This window comes from Pimephales promelas, chromosome 25 (genome assembly GCF_988280905.1).
Source record: "Pimephales promelas chromosome 25, fPimPro1.hap1.1, whole genome shotgun sequence".
Classification (NCBI taxonomy): Eukaryota; Metazoa; Chordata; class Actinopteri; order Cypriniformes; family Leuciscidae; genus Pimephales; species Pimephales promelas.
In genome coordinates, this window is record NC_142793.1 from 7,415,572 (window position 1) to 7,428,086 (window position 12,515).

The 12,515-nt window shown below is 37.7% G+C and overlaps 1 pseudogene and 1 gene segment (V, D, J or C); one reads left to right on the plus strand and one right to left on the minus strand.

Annotated features, from left to right (window-relative positions):
- Positions 1 to 3,915: 3,915 nt before the first annotated feature.
- LOC148965009 (immunoglobulin kappa variable 3-15-like) lies at positions 3,916 to 6,313 on the minus strand. The segment is given in 2 exon segments: positions 3,916 to 6,133; positions 6,224 to 6,313. Coding segments are annotated over 2 exon segments (381 nt in total).
- A 649-nt stretch (positions 6,314 to 6,962) lies between these two features.
- On the plus strand, positions 6,963 to 8,582 carry LOC120468040 (immunoglobulin lambda constant 7 pseudogene; annotated as a pseudogene).
- The last annotated feature ends 3,933 nt before the right edge of the window (positions 8,583 to 12,515 follow it).

Genomic DNA, 12,515 nt, shown 5'->3' on the forward strand with positions numbered 1-12,515 from the left:
CATATGGATTTTATTAACATTTATTTTATCTTGCTAAATGTTTGCAAGAGGTGAGCCAGTGCACGAATATTTATGTATTTAAATTTTCTATGCATACTTTATTTTGTTAAACTACATAAATGCCATTCTGTACCATATCCCAACTGTTACAATAAAACATCATTTGAGCAATATAACATGCATTTTTATTCAGTATATAAGCAATTGTTACGTTCCAATATGTTACGGGCGGACGGACACCACCCTGAACATAGAGGAGAGACGCACACCGGCCAGCTCGTGTCAAAAATAGGGGTATGTTTATTTAGTAGGTCGGTCAACAAGTACCGGATAGCTTCACGAAACACAGACAGATTAGTTACAAAGGCGGAGCGCTTCTGATTCCCGGGGTGGACTGCAAAAGCTCCTACGACAGACAGCACGGCAGTGCATCGACTCAGGCTCTCGTTCTCAGGCTCTGTGTGCCCTCAGGTGTGGGTCCGGAAAGCGATTGTAGCTCGAGTATGCGGCTGCTGCTCAGGTGTAGCTCATCTATAATTAAGAGCAAGAGAAACTCAGATGTGTAGAAACACACAGCGGGCTGGGGAACGTAACAGCAATATTTCGCTTTTTATGTTAAGACACTATTGATACAGTGAGAAATGTACATTCTCAGGAAAATAGCCGCTTATCAGTTAATCGATCGATAAGGTTAATCAATTAATGTTTAATGAATTAATCGATAATTTGCATCCCTACTAACAATGTTTTTGTACTTCGTTACTTGACACCTCTGGTTAAAACTAATCAATGACAGTTCCTAATTGATTATGTTTTTACTAATATAGAGGGAATGCATTGACATGTGACTTTCCCGCGTGACAACCCCCTCAGCCTGACCGAGTGGCAAAAGATCTGCTGCGTGACTGGATTTAATAGGGAAAACTGCGGAAATGCGACTAAATTGAACAATTTTATCAATTTAAACTAAATGTTGGACTCAATATAGTCATTTGGTGCGTAGTGTAACCTAACAGATAATCTGCTTTTATCAGTTTAAAAATGAACCAAACTCAGTGATTCTGATTTAAATAGTTGTGATGGGACCTTAATTATTGGGACACCATAGAGAGATATATTGCAAAGGTAGATTTTCTCTCAATTTGTTTCATAATCACTGCATTTATGTTTTTTATGCACACATTGTTAAGGGTTTCTGTCATAATGTGCATCAGTGTGATTAGTACATTGTCTGAATTATTTTAGCTTTTAAACGTTTATCTTCTCATTCATGTCTTTCTACACAGGGATGAGAGAGTAGGTCTTCTGATGGGAAGTGTGAGATTTCTCCTTCTAGATGATCGTTGAAGAGTCCAGAGAAACTCTCTCGCTGACAGAGAGGAACTCACTCATATAAAGATGTTCCTCTAGTGGTGAAACATGGAAGTGCAATTATTACATTGGAGAGGCTTTACAGGAACAAGCTCCACTCACATGTTATACACATTTTAGTCCAGTTTAGTGAGAGATATTAGATTATATGTTTACTGAGTACATCCTAATAAATGAATAAAGTGTGTGAAAGTTTTGATATTGTGTAGTGTGTGATCCTCCATCAGCAGCTGCAGTTTCTCTCAGCTGTATCAGTGCAGTCACTGTGACGTCTGACTGACAGAGGTTTTTGTACGACTCTTTATCACTGTGTGAACACCCATTTACTGTTGATTACATGAAAACTCTGACAGTAATAATCTCCTGTATCTTCAGTCTGGACTCCACTGATGCTCAGAGTAAAATCAGTTCTGGATCCACTGCCACTGAATCTAGATGGAGTTCCAGTATAAAGGGTTGTTGCTGCATATATCAGGAGTTTAGGAGCTTCTCCAGGTTTCTGTGAGTACCAGGCCATACAAGTATATGAACCTGGACAGCCATCATACACTGCCGTGTTTGTTTTGCAGTTTATCGAGACTGATTCACCAATTGTAACAGTTTTTACAGAAGGAGTCTGAGTCACAGTCACCTGTCCACTGAAACCTGTGAGAAAAAGCAGCATTGTTAATAATATTATAATCATTTATTGCCAACATTTCTTTAAATGTTTTACCTTGAATAAACAGTGCAATGGTCCAGATGAAGATGCAGATGTTGTTCATAGTTGTAGTTTAGTCTTGTGTGATGATGAAGAGTGTGTGTGTTCTGCTCTCAGTCATGAAGTGTTAAACTCACAGCACTATAAACACTCTCAGAGCACTGAAGCATGTGCTGACAATGCAAAGAAGTGGGCAGGATTTACAACAGCTTGTGCTGACAACACACTCATATACACTAGAGTTACACAATCATGACTTTATTTAGTGTGTTTATTGTGACTCCTGAGACCAATGGCGGATCTAGAAAATTTGGCATGGGGGGCAAAGGGGTGGCAAGAGGTGTCGGCAGGGTGGCAGGGGTAGACGGTACATGGCAATCCCTATATGTGAATTGATTTAACAAAACAAACATAAAACACTTTTAAACTCTAGTAGTTTTTGTTTAATCAAAGGTTTGAGCCCAGTGCAGTGTTCAAACAAAACAAACTGTGCATCTTTTAAAAAGTAAAAGTGTAAAAAGCAAAATGAAAATTTATTTCAAAAAGTACAATAATTGTGTCCAAGGTGTAGTGGACTACAGATATAAAACAGTTGACAATACTCAAGGTCTTATTATAATTAAAAACATGGTAACACTTTAGAATACGGTTCCTTCGTTAATGAATAACTACACAAGAACTAATGAGTAACACAATATTAACAATCTAGTAACTAGTATTAACTATCAAGAAACTCTGATTAACGAACTAGTAAGTAATAGCGCACAGACGAAAGTGGTAGTTCACTATTAAGTAATCAATAACTACTATTTTTTTAATACTTCCCAGATAACTACTGAAAGTTTATTAACAATCTAGTAACTACCATTAACTAAAAGAAACTCTTATTAACGAATTAGTAAGTAATAGCTCACAGATGAAAGTGTTACTAGATACTTCTGTGGGAATTACTAATTATTTGGATCCGTATTATAAAGTGAAGATCATTGGAACTAACTAGTAATTACTCAAGTGTTACTAAAGACATTTTCTAAAAGTATACTAAAGTTCACTAAAAATCTCAAACACTTGCACAAATCATGACTAGATCATGTAGTAACACTTGAGTAATTACTATTTAGTTCCAATGATCTGTATTTTACTCGAGTATCATTTTTGGGGAGTACTCATGACTTTACTCAAGTACATTTTTTTGTGTTTTTTTGTGATTGTTGCGGGCAAAAATCCTTGATTACGCGGCCCGTTTTCTTTAAAAATGCGATGGAATATGCGGGATATTTATGCAATTTTATGCGATGAAATTGCGGGAACTTGCAAAAATTGCGGGAACTTGCAAAAACTGCGGTTTGATGAAAAAGAGAAAAAAAGTGATTCCCCCAACACCCTGTTCTCACTATAGGCTACTACCTTAATGTAAAGAGTCATTTCTTATTACTTCCTTTGATAAGCAAGCATACTACATCATAGAAAGTGCTGGGAATATTTAATTTCTCATCTTGTTTTATTTTTATTAATTTTTCAAAATCACAGAGTTTGATATCAAGTTCTTGACATTTCTTTTACATTTTCTGATAAGTATAACATCTGAGAAGTAGCCTAAAACATGAAACAATAATTTGGAAAAAAAAAAAAAAAAAAAAAGAAAAAAAAAAGATAGAGGGGATCACAGACATATTAAATTCCTTTAGCAGAGATACAGATCTTTTGGGCTTTTCGATTTTTTTTTTTTTTTTTTTTAATTTTAAAGACTCAAAATACATTTTAAAGGCTGTTTTGAAATGAGCAAAGTTGGGTTTTGAGTTACTCCACTTAGTTTGATGAATATGAAATTTTCCTAATAATAGAAAAAATCGATAACATACATTTTTCTTATAGGAAAGTCAAAATCATTTGTATGAAGATGACAAATTTAAGACAAGGTTGCAATTCATTTTAAAACCTAGAAATTGTGACATCTCATTCCAAAAGATTGAAAAATAGGGACATTCAAACAATAAGTGCACAATAGACTCTCTTTCACAATTACAAAATCAGCAATGTTTTATTTCAGACTGTAACGAGTGTAAATAAGGTGTGGCCCCTTTAAGAGCTGCGCGCTGAACTGTCTGCAGTGTGTGCGCCTCATGTGTGCGGGTCATTTCTGTTTGATGCTTATTCTTTTATCTTATTTTGTTTATTAAGTAACGATGTGACGGTAGAACGTGTGACAGACAGTTATACGAGTTCGATTTGTGAGATGTCAATCGCCTCCGTGAGTCTTTCTGGCCTCTGCAATAACTTCAGCTGTGAGCTATCCCGTCGCGTAATTGCGTCACTTCATAACGTTCCCATGGAAACAGGGGGAAATGGCTGCTCTTGTATGAAGCAAACGCAACATTTTTCAACTTTCTGCGAAGATATATGTGACTTTTTTTTGCAACGAAAATGCGAGGATTATGAAATCATGCAAGCCCCGCATATTTTGCATGGAAATCGGCATTTTATGTGGCGAAAGTGCGGCTTATTCGAAAAAATGCGGCCCCGCATAAATATGCGGACTTTGGCTGATTTTGCATTGAATTCAGCGATCGCATAATCGCGTTTTTCTGGAGGGACTGACTTAGAGTACTTACAGTACTTACAATCTAGTAATTACATCTACTGTGTTTACGTGAATACTTTGATATATTTCTGTATTTATTTGTTCATTTAGCTGTGCAACCGAAAAGCTAATCAAATGATCAAACCGTGTAACACCGTGTCCTAACTACACGTGACATGATAAAATTCCAGCGACAGCAAGAGTGTCTGTCCACACTAGACGCGACTGTGAGACGCCACACGTCAATCAAAAATCACAGCCATTCAGAACAGCGAGTGGGCGGAGTCTCTCTGTGAAAGCGCACTGTTGGCCCGCACTCGCTTTGGAAATGGCTAAGGACAATCAAATCAAGAAATAACATTATTAAAAATCAAAACATTAACAAAATATATTCATTGACTAATTTTTTTATGACGTACAGTTTTATGTTTGCATAAAATTCATTTTGAACGCTATATTACATGCTTGCAAAATCTGTCGCTTGTGGCACAGTGACCTATTTTTAACTAAAAATAAATAATGTGTACTCATAACCAGTGTAATTTCGTCGCAGAAAGAGGAACCGTTTCTAAATTAGAAGCTTTGTGTCGCCGTCGCGTCTGGTTAGGACAAAAACTCTGATTAACATGGAAAAGATACCTTTAATCACGTGTCGCGGCGTGTGCAGTTAGGACACGGTGTAAGGCACTGTATTGTGTGTCGTAACGTAACGTCGGCACAACGGCGACCGTAAGTAAATGTTATGGATACAAAAAATATTTTATATTTTTTATTAAGTTGTTCTTGTCTTTACTAAAATCTAAATTAGATAATCAAAGGGAAGAGTCACGAGGGATCAGTTTGACTGATGATTTTGGCTAACGTAATAAACTCGCTGTTTTTGCTGATGCTGAATCGTCTCTAGCATACAATACATTCATCACAAATGTAACTAAATTAATTAAGTAATTAATAAGTAATTACTCTGTATCACGTACACAGAAAAGCGTATATTACATTTACCTTTAAATGTTAAGTCTTTAGAAACTTTGAACTAAACATTGATATTGTGTAGTGTGTGATCCTCCATCAGCAGCTGCAGTTTCTCTCAGCTGTATCAGTGCAGTCACTGTGACGTCTGACTGACAGAGGTTTTTGTACGACTCTTTATCACTGTGTGAACACACAGCTACTAGGACAGTGAACACTCTGACAGTAATAATCTCCTGTATCTTCAGTCTGGACTCCACTGATGCTCAGAGTAAAATCACTGCCAGATCCACTGCCACTGAATCTAGATGGAGTTCCAGTAAAACGGTTTGTTGCTGCATATATGAGGAGTTTAGGAGCTTCTCCAGGTTTCTGTGAGTACCAGGCTAAACAACGATTACCACTCCACACATACACATTACTGCTGGTTTTACAGTTTATTCTGACTTGTTCTCCTGGTTGAACTGCTGATATTGATGGACTCTGAGTTACAGTGATCTGTCCTCTACACTCTGGAAGAAAACACACACAAAAATGAAAATTACGAATATTTGAGATTTTATAATAATGAATAATCATTATAAAAAATTTATTACACAAACCTTGAATAAACAGTGCAATGGTCCAGATGAAGATGCCGATGTTGTTCATAGTTGTAGTTTAGTCTTGTGTGATGATGAAGAGTGTGTGTGTTCTGCTCTCAGTCATGAAGTGTTAAACTCACAGCACTATAAACACTCTCAGAGCACTGAAGCATGTGCTGACAATGCAAAGAAGTGGGCAGGATTTACAACAGCTTGTGCTGACAACACACTCATATACACTAGAGTTACACAATCATGACTTTATTTAGTGTGTTTATTGTGACTCCTGAGACACTGAGGATGTGCAGATGAACGTCCATCTCTGTGTCCATATTCAGTCATGTGACCATCATCACTGCTACACTTCCACTAGATGAAGCGCCATCACTAAAGTAAGATCATGAATCATGAGTGTGTTCAGAAAGTATCAGGACTGATTGTGAATCTCTAATCAGAGTTCATGGTGTCACTCCATCTATCATGAAGCCTCATGTGTGTCTGAAATCATCAGATGGAGAAGAAACAGGCTGTTAAAGATGGACACATATTAGAGCTTGTTCACGTTTCATGAGATTCAGAACCAGTCCAGATACTTTTATAACACACCTTGAATATGAAAACATGCAAAACACAACTTTGAGATCTTCATTGTCACACTTTCTATTGACTTTGGCTCTAATATTCAATAAAGTCATTATTTGAACAGATTCTCACTGAAGATTGAAGTGTGAAGCTGCAGGTTTTTCTGTCAATCATGATGATTGATCTGCATATGAAGAACAGAAGCATCATTATGACAAACTCAAACACAACATCATCATCCATGATCAAAGAGGTCAAAGGTCACCTCAGAGGTCACAGCTCATCACATATATTTCTTTAAACAGTGTTATATCAGAAAGCATTTAGTCAAATCTGAATGAGTGAGTGTTGAGAAGAGCTGAGGATCTTCTAATATCAGTGTGTTGAAGTGTTGTTTCTCTCTCTCTGCTGGAGTGTGTGTTCACTCGAGTGGAATAGAGGTTTTTGTACGAGTGTTTCATTAGATTGGATCACTGTGGTACACATTCGGTGGAGGAACTAAACTGGTGATCAGATGTAAGTCTTTTTAATTACATATTTAAAACATAAATACAATTTAGATTTCAGAAAGTGTTTTACAGTTGAAACAAGAACAACATTTATTAATAATAAATGGTTATTTTGATGATTAGATGTTGTGGTAAAACTTTACTTCAAGCTTTAATTTACAATACATTATAAAGGTGTTCATAATGTGTGTTATAGTGCAGTATATATTTTCTTAAATAATTGCAACCACATTTAAAATGGATTATAATACTTAAAATTCCTTGTTTCATCTGAAATTGGTTGTTTGTCATGAGTGAGAAAATGAATAGATAATATTATAATGTGTTAAAGCCTTGGTTACAATTATTGATGAGATCATACATGCATTATAATGTGTAAAACAATATATAATTAATGCATTAAAAATACCTTTATAATGCAATATGTATAAAGGATTTAAAGTGTTACTGATATTTTTGTATAATTATTTAATCTAAAACAATGATATTATTATAAGAATAGCATTATTCCTTTCAACTAAATCAATCACTATGAGTTTATTCAGTTTATTACAGGTTTGTTTCTCCTTCATTTATTTCTACACTGAGTTCATATTTAGTTCATCTTTTATTGTAGAAATCATACATGTAAAAAGAGATTTGACATCAGAATGTAAATGTTGCTCCTTTCTGTAGTTCAGTCAATGATACTGAATCTCTTTTGCTCATGTTGTGCTTATAATTCAGTGCTTTATAATACAAACACAGACGTTGTTTTCTAGTTCTTATAAGTTATATACATTTCTTTTTATGTGAGCTTGAGTCAAACTTTTACATTGAGTTTTTTATCTGTTGAATATCTCACTTGAGTACAAACTAACTTTATTTTGGGATTTCCAATTAAACTGAATTAAAGCAGTCTGTGTATTCCGATGTTTAGTTTGATTGATGCGGTGTGTGTGTGTGTGTGTGTGTGTGTGTCTCCTGCAGCTGGTCCCACAGTGAAGCCCTCAGTGTCTCTGCTGCCGCCCTCTTCTCTGCAGATCTCTGGAGACTCAGCCGCACTGCTCTGCCTGCTCAGCTCTTACTCTCCACAGGGGGCGCTGGTGAGCTGGACACTGGACGGGTCAGAGGTCACCGAGGGGGTTCTGACCAGCGCAGAGAGCCAGCAGGACGGCCGCTACAGCCGCAGTAGCGTCCTGACCCTCAGCAAAGCACGCTGGGAAGAGGGAGAGCTGTACGTCTGCAGAGTAACACATGATGGAGCTCCTCATGAGGTCTCGTTCCACAAGAGCTCTGAGTGCTGATGTTTCTCTCCTGAAGATGAGCCGTATCTGAGTGTCCTGTGTCAGGCAGGATTCACATGAGTCTAGTGCTGCAGCTGGAGTGCTTTACAACTCAATACTCAAACAGTGTGTGTGTGTGTGTGTGTGTGTGTGTTTGCTGCAACATTCAATAAAGCTTCTCAACAAGTTCACTTTGTGTCTGACAACATCATTCAACTAACAGATGAAGATGCAGGAGCTTTTCAGAAGGTTGATGTGGCAGTAAATGTCAAATAAAGCTCTTGGGGTTTGAACATGGTCTCTGGAGACAGAGCTGCTCTATTCTGAGAGATCACAATCACTCCACCCTGACAATGCAAATGGGCTTTCAGTCTCACTCTCTGATTGGTCACATCATCTGGACTGGAACACTTTCACTTCTGCTGCACATTTACATCTAAAGAAGGTTGTGATACTTCATATATATAAAGTATAATAAAAATCATTCAGAAACCATGATCACAACTCAAGAATCAGCCGTTGTGACAGTATTTGTGTAATAATGTAAACATTTCTAATAAATATGGAGTTCAGTCATGAAACTCTAGATCAGGTTCTCCAGCTGGACACATTTTGGACGTTTCTCTAATCTGACAAACATTTCAGGTGTTGCAGTCTCTCTATATTCAAATGTCAGAAGAGAAAATATATGTAGGCTACTAAATATTGATTAGATTAATTATATGAAATAGTCTAAAATGGCTGGATTGTCTGAGAGGAAAAGTAATTTTATTAAATATTATTTTTCTTACGGTGTAAGCCTATGTGTAGCTCATTGTAGCTATGCTTTAAATATTGTATCTGAAGTCTAGTAAATATGTGTAGCCTGTAATGTGTAATAAACAATCAGCACGAGATTACTTTCAGCGACAATTTCCACTGCAACGACATTGTCGTTTTGAATGTTCACTTTTAATAAGGAAGTCCTCCTCCACGTCCTGTCCATCCTCTACAAGTTTAGAAAAGAGTGATGTGTGCTGTGGCAGTGGCTTTGGACATGGACGTTTTTTTGCAGCATGTTGCATTTTTGGCAACGGTGAAATTTGTTTTTGGGGAAAACTCAAAATGTCCAATTCCCTCAGTTGCGGGACACAGCGACCTCGGCCGGTTAATGACGTCTAGTGATGTGTCGTTCATGAACGATTCGTTCATTTTGAACAAATCTTTAATATGACTCGGGACTATCGAGTTGTCTCAGGGAGTGATTCGTTCATCTTGTGTTACCCGCGCATGCGCATTGCGCAACATATGGATTCTGAATCTGTACTGGAAACAGAAATGATTAGTTCATTTCTCGAGTCTCGAGTCCGAGTCTTTCGTTCTTCCTGTCAGTCCCATTGAGCCTATGCTGTCAGACCACCGGAAAGAGGAATGATTAGTTCATTTGAGTCTTCGGGTTTGAGTCCTTCGTTCTTTAGTCACGTGAATTGTCACCGTATTGAATACCCAAATTCACAAACTTTTTACAAACTAATTCACAAACCTTTTACAAACAAGCACGTAGATGATGTATAATATAATAGTAGTTAATTAATGTACAATATATAATAAAACACACTACAGATGCATAATATAGAAAAGAGACGGACAGGGACAATAATAAGGAATAAGGAATAATGGACGTTTATAATGTTTATTGAACATTTGTATTTTAATGCCTATATAACACAATATTCAGACGCAGTCAATAATACGAATCTAATGTTGTATTTGATGCGAGACCCGTGGCCACGTGAGAAAAGAACGACGGACTCAAACCCGAAGACTCAAATGAACTAATCATTCCCCTTTCCGGTACTGAAAGCATAGACTTAATGGGACTGACGGGAAGAACGAAAGACTCGGACCCGCCGAACCCGAACTCGAGAGATGAACTAATCATTTCTCTTTCCGGTGCTGACAGCATAGACTCTATGGGACTGACAGGAAGAACGAAAGACTCGGACCCGGCCGAACCCGAACTCGAGAGATGAACTAATCTTTAATCTTTCCGGTTCTGCTATATCGCATAGCACGGCCAGCAGACAGCACAGATCAGAGTCAGACACTGACGAGTCAACAGCTAACGTCTCGAGACATGAGAGGAGGAGAACAAACCTGATAAATATGAAGTTGCAAAGCAAAGAACGTCTCGGATCAGGAGGTGAGGTGAACTATAACAGGGTCAGACTGCATAGCCTGAACTTGAGACCCAGCAACTAATTAATAGCTAACGTTACAGTTATTTCAGTTGCTTTTGGCTTTGGCTGCATTACCCTATTATGTTATTTTTACAAATGTAAGATTTTCGTAAGTACTAGATGTATGGGATATGTAACATGACATTTTAATTATATAATTATGAAATGACCGAAATGAACGAAATGACTCGATAAAAGATTCGTTCATTTTACTGAACGAGACTCAAAGATCCGAATCAGTAAAATGATCCGAACTTCCCATCACTATCGACGAGTCAACGTGCCTCAGAAATATATGCATACCATTTTCTGAGGGAGTGGTTGATGCAAATGTGTGGGTTAGTGACGTACCATAACCCAGCTGTAGTCCCAATCCAGTCGTTTTTGTAGGCAATTATACTTCCTGATTTTTAAAAGACGATATCTCTGCTGACACTGAACTTTCAGCGCTGCAACTTTGCAGATACTGTTCATGCACCAACAGCAACATTACACACTATTTAAAATGAAAAAAGTGAAATCGCAGTCAGAAGTTAACCGAGTCAGAAGTTAAAGGTGACAGTGCTTAAAAAAAGGGAACCTGTTGGTTCATAAGAGAAAGTATAATGAACGTGTTCATTCTAATGGCGTGTAAAGAGATAATTATTTTTGCTGACACATGCTATAATTCCTAATTTGAAAAGTTTAAGAGAGTTGAAGACATGAGAAAAGATGCATATGTCTAAATTGTTAGGCAGAGTATCATATGTCAGAGTTTCCCCTATCATTATATAAGGGGGAGCCCCGCCCTCCTAACGGCTTGCCACACCCTCCTACAAATATCTAGGTCTGCAGTTGGACAACAGACTGGACTGGTCCAAAAACATAGATGCTTTATACAGGAAGGGACAGAGTAGACTATACTTTCTGAGAAGGTTAGGCTCCTTCAATATTTTTCAGAAGCTACTGCAGATGTTTTATCAGACGGTTGTCGCTAGTGTCCTCTTCTATGCTGTAGTATGTTGGGGGAGTGGCATTAAAAAAATGCGGCTGGATAAGCTGGTGAAGAAGGCTGGTTCAGTGGTGGGGGTGAAACTTGACTCTTTAACATCGGTGGCAGAGAGGAAGACTCTTAGTAAATTTTCTTCTATCCTAGAAAATACCTTTCACCCACTGCACAATATAATTGTTAGACAGAAGAGCACCTTCAGCGACAGGATGCTCTCTTTGTCCTGCTCCACCGACAGACTGAGGAAGTCTTTTGTCCCTCAGGCGATACACCTTTTTAACTCATCCCTGTGAGCAGGGCTTAATTTAATTTTTATATATTTTCATATTTTTGTCCTGTTTGTTTGTTTTTAATTCATTGTTGCTACTGGAAACTTGAATTTCCTTAACGGATTAATAAAGTATCTATCTATCTATCTATCTATCTATCTAACAGCTCACCCCACCCTCCTAACAGTTCACCCCGCCCTCCTAACGACTCGCCCCGCCCTCCTAATGACTTGCCCCTCCCTCCTAACGGTTCACCCCGCCCTCCTAACGGCTCGCCCCTACCCCTTACGGCTCGCCCCACCCTCCTCCTTTATAGTGCCAGATTACAATTTGTTAATTTATTAAACAAACTAAATAGCCCTTAAGTAATACAAGACTGATCTTGGTAATTAACTAAATACATACATAAATAAATGTGACAGCAGGGTTCTCATCTAACTCATGACATAGCAATTACTTACGGCCTAACTTATTCATA